At 41.1% G+C, this 13,322-nt stretch overlaps 1 protein-coding gene across 9 annotated transcripts in view; it reads left to right on the top strand.

The window, feature by feature from the left end:
• Positions 1-13,322, top strand: part of CEP112 (centrosomal protein 112) — a 171,889-nt gene that overhangs the window by 115,989 nt on the left and 42,578 nt on the right. For all 9 annotated transcript variants that reach the window (XM_074608019.1, XM_074608018.1, XM_074608023.1 and 6 more), the window contains one exon: positions 9,890-9,952. In XM_074608019.1, coding sequence (XP_074464120.1) covers positions 9,890-9,952 — 63 coding nt within the window. The remainder of the gene's footprint in view (positions 1-9,889; positions 9,953-13,322) is intronic.

Raw genomic sequence — 13,322 nt, 5'->3', positions numbered from 1 at the left:
CACCATAGGGTTAAAAATTAAAATGACTGATGTACTATTAAGAAATGAGAACCAGGCAAGAAGAAGCATAATCAAGCTAAATGACAAATTATTACAAGCTATGGAATTAAAAAGATAGCTTTCCACAGGGCAAGGACTGATATAAGTAAAATTAGACTCTAGCGTATGGCCTGTCTCTCAGCACACTTCCATTCACTCCCTATTTTATCACTTGTAGCTGGTTAGTTGTTTGAGAAGGTTGGTTGGGGTTTTGGGTTTTGGGTTTTGTTTTGTTTTTTTAACCAACTGGTAACAATTTAAGGTATCTCTCTAAGAGGAATTCACAGGTGGTGGGTTTTTTTTGTCTTCTCTGTCTCCTATTTCTTTTTCAAGCCTGTGTCCAAACACTGTTTCTGTCGCCCCAGGGCACTCTGCTTTCTCTCAATTCTGTGACTTCCAGGTTGTAGCCTTTGGCGTATATTCGTAATATCAAGACTCACAAAATCATGACGATGGTGGATAAGGTGAATGCTAAGTTGTTATTTACAGCCCAAGAACTAGGGTGTAGTTGCTGGAAACTAATGAGAGACTGATTTAAAACTGGTGGAAGAAGGTGCTTCTCTAAACAACAGGTAGTGAGCTTCTGGAGTTGGTTTCCGTGGAGGCTGTGGAGGCAGATACTATCAGCAGGTTCAAAAAAGGATTAAGTGGTTTTATGAGCAGTGTGTTTGTGGCCAGTCACTAATGGGAATAATCAGGGATTTAACTAATAACTTCCCTGACCCAGCAGCTGTGGGTGCGGGGGGAATACGGGGGGTAGGGAGCGCAGAAGGGGGCCAGGTTTCTGCAGTCTCTGCAAGGAGCATCTCCCGTGACTCTGGAGAGGACACCAGGCTCGGTGGCCCATGAGCCCGACTCTGGAGGACGTAACTGGTGGTTTTAGTACAGCTGATGTTTCAGTCTTAACTTTCCTGGTTACGGAACTTCGGCCTTACGGCCTTCCCGGTGGCAGAATGACTGTTCTAATTATTTTTTCAATGGTTTCCTGAGCCTTTCTTCACTGTCCAAACAAACTGTGGCACACCAACTTTATCTTGTAATACACAATCGCTTATTATTTTAGCTTTATTAAATATTTTTTAAAGCCCAATTGAATTGTTACCTCATTCTCTCCCTTTTTTCATAACACGATATGTCTTGGAGAAGGCTGATTGCGTGTAGGTATGGCTTTCTCTAATTTACCACTTTTACTCATCTTTACGTCCCAGGGTACATTATAACATTAGGAAAACCATTGGCTGTTCTCCAGTACGGTGGCTGATTGTAATGTGAGATTACTTTGGGGTTTTTTTTCAACCCCTTGGCCATTTCATTCTTAAATTCTTTCAGAATCAATGAATGAGTACCATCTGGTCCGGGTGCCCAGCCGGGGGTGAGAGGACAGACCCTGCGCCTGGTGCCCTCTCACTGGATCCCAGCACCCGCAGCGATCGCTGAGGGTTTCACTGGGGCTCGTTCACGGGTTTGTTTATGCAAAAAGCGGTAACTGGTGTTTGTTATCTGGAATTAGTAAATGCTCAGTGGAAATTTCTCCTGCATCCCATGCCGTGCGTTCCACCTTCTTACTTTTTTTTAAAGTTTCTGGGATAATTCATCGTTTCCACAGACTTTCTTGGGTCCCCCAAACCTGAGATCCGGCACACGCCGAAACAAAAGCTGCCCCATGGAACATCTCATGGTCCATTGCATCCCTGCTTAGGTTGGGATTTGGATATTTAAATTTCTTACTATAGCTTTATTTTAGAAAAAGTGCTTGGTTATCAGGACCAAACTAATATAAAACATCTTTGTTGTATATTTAAATTCTGGCACAGTTTGAAGACACTGTTTACAGTAATTTGCTCTTTCTTCATATCTTTATAATAGAGAAAAGCTGCAGGTGGCTTTTCCTCCCCCCCCCGCCTTTTTGGAGGGGAAGGAGTGTTTGGGAAATAGGGAAGGGGTAAAACGATGTTATTAGTCTTTCAGAGTCTTTAATGTGAAGAAACAAAAGTGTTCCAAAACAACTTGCTTACAGCTGCAGAACATGTCGTGGAGTAAAACCCACCTTCATTAAATGGGTGAGAAAGAATTCTAATTGTTTTGAAGTTCCTATGATCAGTCTGCATATGCTTCATTGTAATGTGATACTAAAGTGCCTCAATTATGATTTGTATACTTTGGTGCCAGAAGGTTTTTTTCTTATGCTAAATTATTAAGTTCTGTCAGCTGCTGGGCTGTCATATAGAGATACAGTAAATCACATTATATTTTGTCATGGATTACACAGAGCAATAAATTTGGGAACAGAGATCAAAGTAGTTTCACAATCACATCTGAGTGTAGGAGGGGTGTTTAACTTGTAGAAAATCTGATTTAGGTGAAACTGTTGCCGTTCTTGTGTGAATTTGAAATGAATTTGGGTGTTTGCTTGAAAATGAATAAGGTACAAATCCCCAAAAGAGTTCGCCTGTATTTAGTTCAGAGGAGGTGATTCTGACCCACAGCTGCAGGACGGAGAACGGATAAATAATTAAACATTGGGAATGTTAAGAGTCTCGCAATGTCTTATTTATGCTCTTAATTGCTTTCATGATTGAGCAATATATTCCATTCTCTTTTTAATTGGGACTTTGCTGGACTTGCGTGCGGTTAGTCATCGGTGCAGTAATGCGTTCTGGCTCCGTGAAGTTGTCGTTCTTTTTGGGAAGCTTTGTTGTATTTAAAACTACAAAAAGTAATCCAGCATAATCTTGCTAAGGAACACTGATTGCTTCAGATCAGAGATTTGTTAGGGGATTTTGTCGTATTTTCAATGTTTGTCTTCCCAACTGTAGAAGCTTAACTTTTGTTGGGTTCTCATCTAATGATGTAACTTAGTAATTCCGAGTTAACTCAGAAATACCAAGTCTGTCCGTTTGTCTCCAGTTTTCCTTCTATTTAATAAAAAAGGTTCTTTCTCAAAGTCATACGTACGTAGGGGTTTTTGCTAGTCGTTATCCTCTTCACACTTGCTTGTTACTGCCACAAAATTCAACTTAAAACAGCGATGGAGAATCTAAAAAATACAAATCGCATTCTTATCCCTTTGTAGTCTCTCCTTGGCAAAAATCAAGGGATGTAAACTTGGCTGATATATAATGATAAAGTGCCTGGGTCTCAGAAGTTCCGAAAGACTCGTGCATTGTAAAGCTCACATGAAGTAGCCTTTAGCTGAGGCAAATCGTGGATCAGCGTCACATCTCGGTGCGACGCGTTGCCTTCTATTTGTGGAGGAAATGTTAGCTTTGGCTGGCATCTTCCAGGATGCTTAGCAGCCCGTCCCTCCCTGGTCGCACTGGCTGCCGGCTGTGTGGGTACCAACCCAGCTGGGCCTGAGTGCTGCCAGCTGTTCTGTAAACTTTCTGTTAGAGCGGGAGCGAGACACAGGGCACGGGAGCACCAGAGGTGCCCAGTATTTCTGATGAATAAAGGCAGCGCGTAAAAGCTCAAATAATTCCCATTGGGTGAATGTTTTTTTGTTAAGGCTCTGAAAAAGAAAATGCCACCACTTCTGATATAATGTCTTAAACCCTCTTTAAATAACCGTCTTAATTTAGTTGGACAGAACAGAAGAAAACCAGGAAATATTAAAAATTGTAATGCAGGAATGTATTTGTGCTGTAGCAGATTTAGGCGCGTAGCTGCGGGAAAACTAGGCTTCAGGACCCTAATGGGGAGAGTGTTGCAGCCTCAGCGTCTTCACTGGCTTCGCTCGGTTCAGCTCATTCGAATGCTGCGCGAAAGGCGGAATGGTGCCCTCGGGTAAAAGCCACCTGCCAGGGCTGGCTTGGCAAGATGTCCCAGCGCATCTCCAGATTGAACTGTAATTCGTCGTCTGTCCGTTAAACGCCTGATGTATGCATCAGTGCTATCTTGTATAAAGTATGTTTACGGTGTTGAGCAATTTCACGTGGCAAACCTAGACTATTACTCTGATTTTAAAACCTTGTCTTGTACACAAAGCTTGTATGTTAGGCCCAGTCGTGCGGTTGGTTTTAAATAAGGTGCCTGGCTCACTGCGATATTGAATAGAAATCAGTATTAGTGAAGCTGGGAAATATTTAGATGCTCAGGAAATCCAATTAGATGAAGCTAGTAATTGCATACTAGTGCAAGGATGGAATAACTTTGGCATCAGACAGCAGGCAGTTGTAGTATTAGAAGCGCTTTTGGAAGAGTTAAATGTCTGTATGTAATTTATTTGCATGATTTCAGAATGATTAGAAATACACTGTTAGTTTAAATGAAAGGGCTGGAAATCAGAGTTTTCCTAAGGCAGAAATCGCAGGAGCAGTTTTTCGGTAGGCCCCCGTTAAGCACAGAATTGCAATACATGGTGGAAAGGCAATTCTCCATACAGGTAGAGCGTCAAATTCATTTCTGTTCATTCTTGGGTTTTTCCCAATGAAAAGTACTTAGCACATGAATAAGAGGGGTTTTTTTTTCTCCTAAAGACGTATGTTTAAAGAAAATAAAAAAAGAAAAAGATCTATAGACCTAGAAAAGTGGAATGTAAAATAGAATATTAATAGGATTTGTGGGTATGACAGATTGGGATTTCTATCATTCATTTGCAAAACCCTTGAAGTCATTTGGTACTTGACTAATTATTCTGTTAACATCGTTTCGGATATTGAACTATTTTTAATGGTCTTTTGGGTGGCTCAAATTACATATTTGAAGTGGTATGCTACTTTCACTGTTACACAGAGATTTGCCTTTCCATTTGTTATCCGGTTGGTGGGGGGAGCAGGAGAAGCCACAGGGGGATTGGCGCAGGAAGTCACCCACTGCGGGTGTGAGGGGCACACACGGAAAATACATGTTCCAGGCTTTGAGGTCAAAATGAAATTTTTATGTACAATCAGATGAATTTAAAAGGTGATCTGCTAATCTCTGAAGTTTAAACAGATATTGTACAGAGTGTTTTAACATACTTAATAACAAAAATTGCTACAGTTAGCCATTCTGAAGGTCATTTTCTTTTGACATCTGTCAAATTACACAATCTTGAATTTTGGTACAAAGCATAATGCTGTCAAACTTAAACAGAAATATTCCAGAATGTGGAGTGGTGTGTTGTTTTTTAAGGTAAATGGGCCCCATTTACATTAGTTCTTTGATGTTAAATTCTTTGCTGCACATCAGAGAACAGTTGCTTCTTCCCTGGAGCAAGTTTTCTTTCTTCTCCTTCCCCCACCCTTTGATTTTTTTCCTTCTTTTTTTTTTTTTTTATTTTGCTTACACTTTTATCTAACTAATTATGGAGGATCAGTTTATGTATGGCCATCATTTAGCTAGTTGCAGGCATTTTGAAAAATGGCTGTTTCATTTAAGCATATTTCTGAACTCTGCTCTTCTGTTAGTGAATATGTGTGCATATATAACCCTCTAATGTGAGAGTTATATTTGGGGGGGGGTTGTTGTTTGTTTATGTTTTGGGGAGATTGAAATCAGTCATAATCATATATAGATGAAGAGGATTTCGCTATGCATCTTCAACTCTTACAGATCTATGCACGTTTGGGTTGCAGAAGTTAGTTTTCATATTAATTTTGTAGCATGAGTGAAATCTAACTTTTTATCCAAAAATCAGCATTCTAAAGCTGGAAGATACAGTATCATGGAATCATTTAGGTTGGAAAAGACCTTTAAGATCATGGAGTCCAACCGTAAACCACACACTGCCAAGTCCACCACTAAACCATCTCCCTGTGCACAGATTTGTGCAGTTCCAAAAAATTCTTGACAGCTGCGTTTTTGATGAACATTCAAGATGTCCTAAATGCCTTCAACGGTGTTGGTGGAGGATGAAGTTGTCCGTGTGTCCGCCAGCCCCACGGTGCAGGCAGCGCTACCATCCACGCTGGATGTGGCCGTACTGGTGAGGAGCCCCCGGGGCTGCTTAGTCCACGCATTCCATCAAGTGTGACCAGAATTCCCCTCTAATTAATCTTATACCTTAAAAATAACATATAAAAACTTTGTAATTAGGGTAGGACATAGTATGCTTTTGCGGTGTGGTCCCATCGTAGATCCTTTGCTCTTTTCTTCTCAGTAATGCTGTTCTGTTTCATGAAAGGAAAAAATGAAAATCAGCCCATGTTAGAATGGCAGCCATTAATTCAGATACCACATCTGTAGTGCTAATACCGTTTTTAATTTTTACGTGAAATGTTTTGTTGAAGTCGGTGCAGTTTTGCTCAGCAACCACAATATGATGCTTTAAGGCTTGTTATAGAATTATAGTTGGTTTTTAAAACCAATTAACTGTAACAAGGACATAATCTTTATAATGCAAAAGTCCTCACTGTAATATAAAATAACTGCATGTAAAATTGTCATAATCAGATAATTTTAGCTAAAATACGTATTAACTGTGTGAAACTAAACAGAAGATAATTTCTGAATCAGTGGGATTCCTCTATGGCTTATCCAATTTAAACCTTTTTATTATAAAAATGAATATTACAATTGATACTTCTGACAAATTTTTGCCGAGTGTGAATTTCAACGGCTACCTCTGCCACACGGAAAACTAGTTTAAGACCATTAACTATATTTGCAGCGCTGCCCATTGCTAGAAAAAGAGTTAGACTTTAATGAATACTGGCTGACCCTCCAAATGTTCACCTTCCAGTTGGATTCTTATTCATTATGTTTCTGAAATAGCATGTAACCTGAAAGCTGGGGAATGCCCTTGAAATAACAGAGAAGCAGCTCGTGCTTCATACAACGCATGAGCCCAGCAGCCTCTTGTAGAGGAAGGAGCCCAGGAAACTGCTGCTTGTGTGCGCCGTGCCATTTTTAACCTTCTTGTTTGTCAAAATAAATGTAATATAAATTCTCCGCGATGTTCACTGTACACAGCTAGGCATATTTACTTTGCTGGAAGTCATACCTTAAAAAAAAAAAAAAAATCAAAAAAAAACCAAAACAAAATAAAACAAAAAACCCAGAAGTGAAAAGGCGTTTTTTTGTGTGTCGCGGTGCTCTGTGTGCCCCAGGGGAGTAGATTTATGCCTCCCTAGGCTGCAAAGCAACAGCCTATAGTCAAGAGGTATTAAATTAGCTTAGTCGCAGGTTTTAAAAAGGGAGAAGTTTTACATTTCTGGCCATGAAATGGCCAGATGGAAAAGAGTGTTCCTGTGCATCCCCGTGAATTAGACCTTTTCAGCTGACCAGCTGGAGGAGCTGCCTTCTGCAGAGCTCCCCTGGTGTCCCCCGCGCGGTGCGTGGTGGTGCAAGACCCGTACGGAGTCACAGGTCGGGAGAGAAGGGCTGAAGCCAGCACGTGCCCGTAGTTTTTAGTGCCCCAGGGGTCGAGGTAGCTAATTTTAGACAGCCAGAGCCCCTCTAAATGCGGGTTTGCTACCTCCAGTGCAAGTTTTGGTAGCTCAACACTTCTGAGGATCAGACCCCTCAAATAAGGATGTTTGGGACTGCAAGTAAATGCAAGAATTTGTGGTTTGTTGATGACTGGGAGACAACTTATAAATATTTTGCTAATTGGAATTTGTTAAAGCCATTTTAAAATGTTGTAATTGCCTTTAAATAAACTGGTGGGATATACTTTCTTTACCTTCAGTTAGGAATAACACACTGAAATTCGGCATATCTTTCTTTTGGATCGCCTCCGTCGTATCTATCGGAGGTCATCCTGGTTCTACTCGGTGTGAACAAACAGGTTTTAATTTGTTTATGAAAGTTATGAGTGGGTTTTTTATTATTTATTGGGATTTCTTCTGTGGGTTCAGGAGGTTATAAAGCTGCTTCTATGAAAGATGAAGATTTTACCCCAGGCGAGTTGAGCGGGAGCAGCTGTAATGTGATCTTCCTTGCAGTGCCTTGCTGACTGGTATCCCTCCCGTTCTGGGAGTCGCAGTGATTTATACTAGTACTGTAATCTATTTTTTTGTACTTTTTTCCCCTAAAGATAAACTGGCAGTTTCAGTCACTTTATGATACGCAGTGGTGGTAAAACGTAATCTGAAACTAGATGACAACAGAGTGGAAAGGGTGTTAACGTGGGTCAGGCTGAGTACAAGGAGAAGCGCAGCGTGCACAGAGCTGTCTGGCGTAACTCCTCCTGTGCCACTGCGCTCGCTGTTTCTGCAGCCCCACAATACATCCTGGCAGGGTTTGTGGCACATTTTATGTGATAAATGTAGAAAAAGTGGAACTGAATTTGTCTGGTGCTCCAGAATTCTTGTATATGCTGTTTTAAGTCAATATGTAGTGCCATTATCTCTATTCATAACAACAACAAAAAAAAACCAACCGAAACGTGTGTCACCAAATATATGCATAATTTTTGAGAATTGGTTTTGATTAATTTTTCAGTAGATTTCTTAGTACCAGCGAACAGATGAAATACAGAGACCTCCATATGTTTCATAATCTTGGAATTCGAAGGGACTCAAGATCTTAAACTGCAGTACCATGTAAACTGGAAGATTGTGCTTAACGGGCTGTAATACACTTACATGAAGCCGCACCGTACGTAGCTGCCTGGGTTGTACAAGCTGATTTGAGCCCTGTAACGCTTGGCGGTGATTTGCAAACGCTCTCTGCAACTTTAAGCCTCTAAATTTATAGTCCAGTAAAATCGATAAGACTCGTTGCCCGGTGAAGCCCCCGGTGTGTGCACAACTGGTGTCCCAGCCCTGCAGCTGGATCCCAGCGGGGCTCGGGGGCTTCCGTGCTCCCCCAGCCCCGGCGCTGGCACACGGGCAGCTGGAGGAGCCTGTGTTTGTGTGCTGGATGCTCTGCCGTGAAACCAAGGCCGACAGATCAAAGATTTGAACACGGGGTCAGATAGATTTTGAAAACTTAATCAGCTTAAATTTGCTTCAGAACTCAGCTTCGTTAAGATTCTGTCCCCCTAAGAAAATATTTTTCTTAGACACCTGTCCTCAAATTTTAGAGCCAAGAACACGAGAGCGCTTAGCAGTTCATCTGAGGACAGCGTTTTGAGGACGGTCTGTTGATATAATAACGTGACACTTCGCGAGAAAAATACACGTCGGAATTGTGTCCTGAAATTAAATTGAAATTATTTTTGAATTATTGTTACTATTGAATGGTACCTGAAATTAAATTATTCGAGGAGAAAACCTACTATTTGAGGAAAAAAGCTACTTTTCCCCAGAATTCTAGAAATATTTGCTTGTTGGATTCCACTGTGACAAAACAGCCTTGTTTTCAGTTTGTTTTATTCTTTATCTTTGAATTGTGAAAAAATGGAAGAAGGAAAGAGCTGTACGTCCAAGAGCTTCCGGTTGGTTCAGCTGCACGTTGGGGGTCAATTTTTGGTGGAATTGCCACCTTTAAATAGGAAGGGACGTGTGACGGGACAAAAGGCGGGTGCAGACACCAAGCAGAGAGAAGAAGCCATGTCCCCTGTGTTGCGCTGTGCCCTGGCAGACAGTGCCTGGGACTTTCTCCTTTCCCTTTCCCTCCATTCAGGGATGAAGCCACCCTGATAAACTCCCCTCTGTGTTGCCTCCCTCCCCCTGCCGCACACACACACACTCGCTCTTTCTTTTTTTTTTTTTTTTTTAATCCGCAGAAGTCTTTATGTTTTTCTAATAATTGGCAGCAGAGGTACAATTTCTCCCCTCTTTTAAGTGATGAATAGTTGGCCTGAGATCAAAGGCAAGCCCTCGCGGTTTTGTTGGCTGCCACGAAAGGGCGTTGGAGCTGGCGCGGGTCCCAGCCGCTCGGCGATAGGCATGTGGATGAGGTGCCAAGTGGAGGGGTCGGTGGCAAAGTGTCTGTACACGTTCTGCGTCTGAGCTAATCTGGTTGCCTTTTGTGTGTGTTTCAGGCAAACAGCCGGCTGAAGCAGACGGAGAAGGAGTACGGCCAGAAGCTGGCTAAATCCTCGCAGGTAGGCAGCGAGAAGGCAGGAACCTCCCGTTTGATTTGCAAACTTGATGAAAAGTGTAATTACTTCTGCTCTTAAGTGTAGGTCTTGACGACCAGGAGAAGCCATAACCGTTTCCCAAATCGAACATCCAATGTCTGTCTTGCAGATTTTAACCCTTCAAAAAACACAGAGCTGACTAGAAGAAATGGGTGGGGGATTTTGAGTTCTAAATTTCATCTTTTTCATCTACTTTTTCATCTCCTGAGGACCCAAGAGGACAGAGTCCTCCGTCAGTCGGCGGGAAGGGAAGGCGAGGTGCCCCATCAACGAGCACATCTCATAAAATGAGGAGCAGTTGCACCACCAGGACTTGCATTTCGTGTCACCCGGTGGCGTTTGCCCGCAGTGCCGATGGCAGGACGGCGGTCCCAGCCGTGCCATCTGGATGTCTGTCGGTGCTGCAGCCAGTTCAGCGTTTCGGCCCAAAATAACACTTTGAAGAATGTCTGTGTCCTGAGAGCAAACTGGTTTTGACTTGAGTTTTTGTTCTTCAGAGTAGTCTTTTGACCATGGAAGATGAAAATGTGGGTTGAATTTACATGTATGCTTCAAAATGATAAGACAGGATGATTTTTAAACATTTCAGCTTTCCGTTTGATTGACAGGTAGTACTGAAGTGTGCAAAATGATGGAGATGCAACCAGAAGTTAAGCTTTTAATAATAAGAAAATTGCCACGAGGATTTATGTGGAGGTGTCATTCCTCTCATTCCTCCCAACCACAGCAGAATGCCTCTTACTTGCAAAGTGTGTTTTCAGCAATAGGAGTAAGAGTCTAATAATACTCTTTTAAAATCAATAAGAACACTACAAAGAATGGTTTAGAAACCTGAAACTAGGCAGAGGTGATTGGTGAGAGAATGACAAGAAACTGCAAACTTTACCATTTTACAAACACTTTAAAATATACTAAAAGTCCTGATTTCAGCTACTTTTGAGTCTCATTCTCTGCAAAACTTGTCCAAGATTGTGGCTTTAGCTGTTTCGGTGAAATTTATTTGACTATCACATCTCTTTCACACCACATTTTTTGAGACAGCATTTATTGGAGTCATTGTTAAATATATTTTTACATTACGTTTCTAAAACCTAATGTGTATTTTCTGCACACTTATTTGCATACAGAGAGGTTGTGGGGTCTCCATCCTTGGAGATACTCAAAGCCCAAGTGGACTTGGTCCTGGGCGACCCTGCTTTGAGCTGGTCCCTTCCACCCTCACCGATTCCACCATTCTGTGATAAATCAGAGAGAATGCTCCCCTGCGTGCCTTTTAGTCATTTCTTGAGAGCATTATTTATAAAAAAAGAAAGAAAGAACAAAAAAAAAATATTTTTTTATCTTGCTGTCTGAACCTGAATAGCAGAAAATTGATAAAGCTCAAAAAGTAGCATTTAATGCGTGCCAGGCCTTAAGGAAGAGATCCTTTTCGCTGCTTAACTCTACTTTATCTTTTGGCATTGTCATTTTTATGCTATTGTCATGCCTATAATCAAAAGCCAGCCTCTCTATGCCAGACATAATTTACTGTCAATACAAAAATGGGTCTTGGGCCATTCGTTAAAGACAGATGGAATAATTTTAAGCGTTTCTGAGTTTTTAAACAAGGGGTGAGGGAAACTGCTTTAATTGTTACAGTGGGAACACCTACGTAGTGTCGTGCAAGGTAATAACCATTTAACCCAAATGACATAATAAATTTTGTCAGACTGAAATTTATTGGCCTTTAGAATAGTCTGAAAATGGAAAAATTTTGAGACATGAGTTGTTGTTTTTTTGAAGCTGGGCATTGCTGTAGCTAATACAGTGTTTCTTGACTGGGGAGAGATGGACCCAATGCCCAGGACTGGCGTTCCTCCGCGCGCTGGGGCAGACACAACACATACATCATATGTCAGAGCTATTTGGCACCGTAAAGGAGTTTCACCCTGATGTCTGAATTTCTTTACTTTTGTGGGTTTGAATCAAATCCCTGAAGTTACTTGAACATAGTTTTTTTTGTAGCTCAGTATTAATAATAGGTCAATTGCAACTTTTCTTGTGGTCGTGTTGCTGACAACATCTGTCTAATCCTACTCTCTGTGGCCTCTTGGAACATTCACTTTTAACACCCACGCAGAGAAGATATTTCAAGAAATTTCCTCTGAAGTTTCTACAAAGTAAACAGATTATTTTTTTTCCTCTGCAAAGTACTGCACAAAGCAGATCTTTCTCCATCAATTCATGCTGAAATTTCCTTGCATGCGTTTCAGAACTCCTGTGTAAGTCCAGGGTCTTAACCCAGTAAAAGCTTTAAATCCCTGTTTTGTGTTATATTAAAGGGTTTGTTATTTTGTTTTCTTCTTAAAAAGTGACAAAATGTAACGTACACAAAGTTGTATAGGTTTGCATGGCCTCAAGTTGTTAATTTAATAATTTATATGATGCATCACTTTCTCCTGCTTTCTCACTGCATGTGTTATACACCTAGCAAAGCTGAATCTGTGCGAATTGTGTTTCATGTAAATGGTCATCTGAATTGCAAAACCAGCCATACAGTTTAATTCTGTCCAAAGAGTTGCACCTATCCAGATAATTGCTAAACTTTGGCCCATTGATCTCATTAAGAGCCAATAGCCTTCCTTTTTATTGGTATGTTATCCTTTTTAGTATGTATTTGATTTTGGAAAGTAAATAGAGAAATATCCATGTAGGTTTTACTCATAATCTTTGTTACTCTCTGGGGTTTTCAGGTAGTAAAGTAGGTAAATAAATTTACAGTAGAGTTTTAGTCAATCCTTTTCCCCTTCCCCAGTGATTCTAGTACCTTCATTTGTAGAGATCTCTTCCTATGTTAGTCCTATCCTATTAGCAGTTTAGAAAAAAAAAAAAAGCCAAAGAAACCCAAACCACCATTTTTTTCCTAAATAACTGTGCTATAGTTAAATGTTTCAGTGAGGGGACCTCGCAAACTCCGAAGTCTGAGCACACTGGTACTCTCTCCCTGAACCGCCTGTGTGCTGAAGTGTTTTTAGAATTAGACTAATTAGACTGTATTATGCTGCTACAGCAGCTTCACCTTGAGCTTGAATATATACGTTACAGTCGGTGACGCTCCCACATGTTTAAGTGCTTTGCTGGGTGATGACTTGCATGTCAGCATAAAATCTGGCAAACATGCCCAAAGGACTGGGTTTAGTTATGACTTTCCACAGTGATAAAAAAAGATGAAACAAGTAAATTTCAACAAATCACGAGTGAATCATGTAAAAGGCCTGGTTTAAGGGTTCTGGACATTGAATCGGGTCCTCACTCCGTTGCTGCGCAGAATATGCTCCTTTCAGCAGCTCGGAAA

The sequence above is a fragment of the Larus michahellis genome, chromosome 14 (genome assembly GCF_964199755.1).
Source record: "Larus michahellis chromosome 14, bLarMic1.1, whole genome shotgun sequence".
NCBI classification, from domain to species: domain Eukaryota; kingdom Metazoa; phylum Chordata; class Aves; order Charadriiformes; family Laridae; genus Larus; species Larus michahellis.
This window is presented reverse-complemented; position numbering and strand designations above follow the sequence as displayed.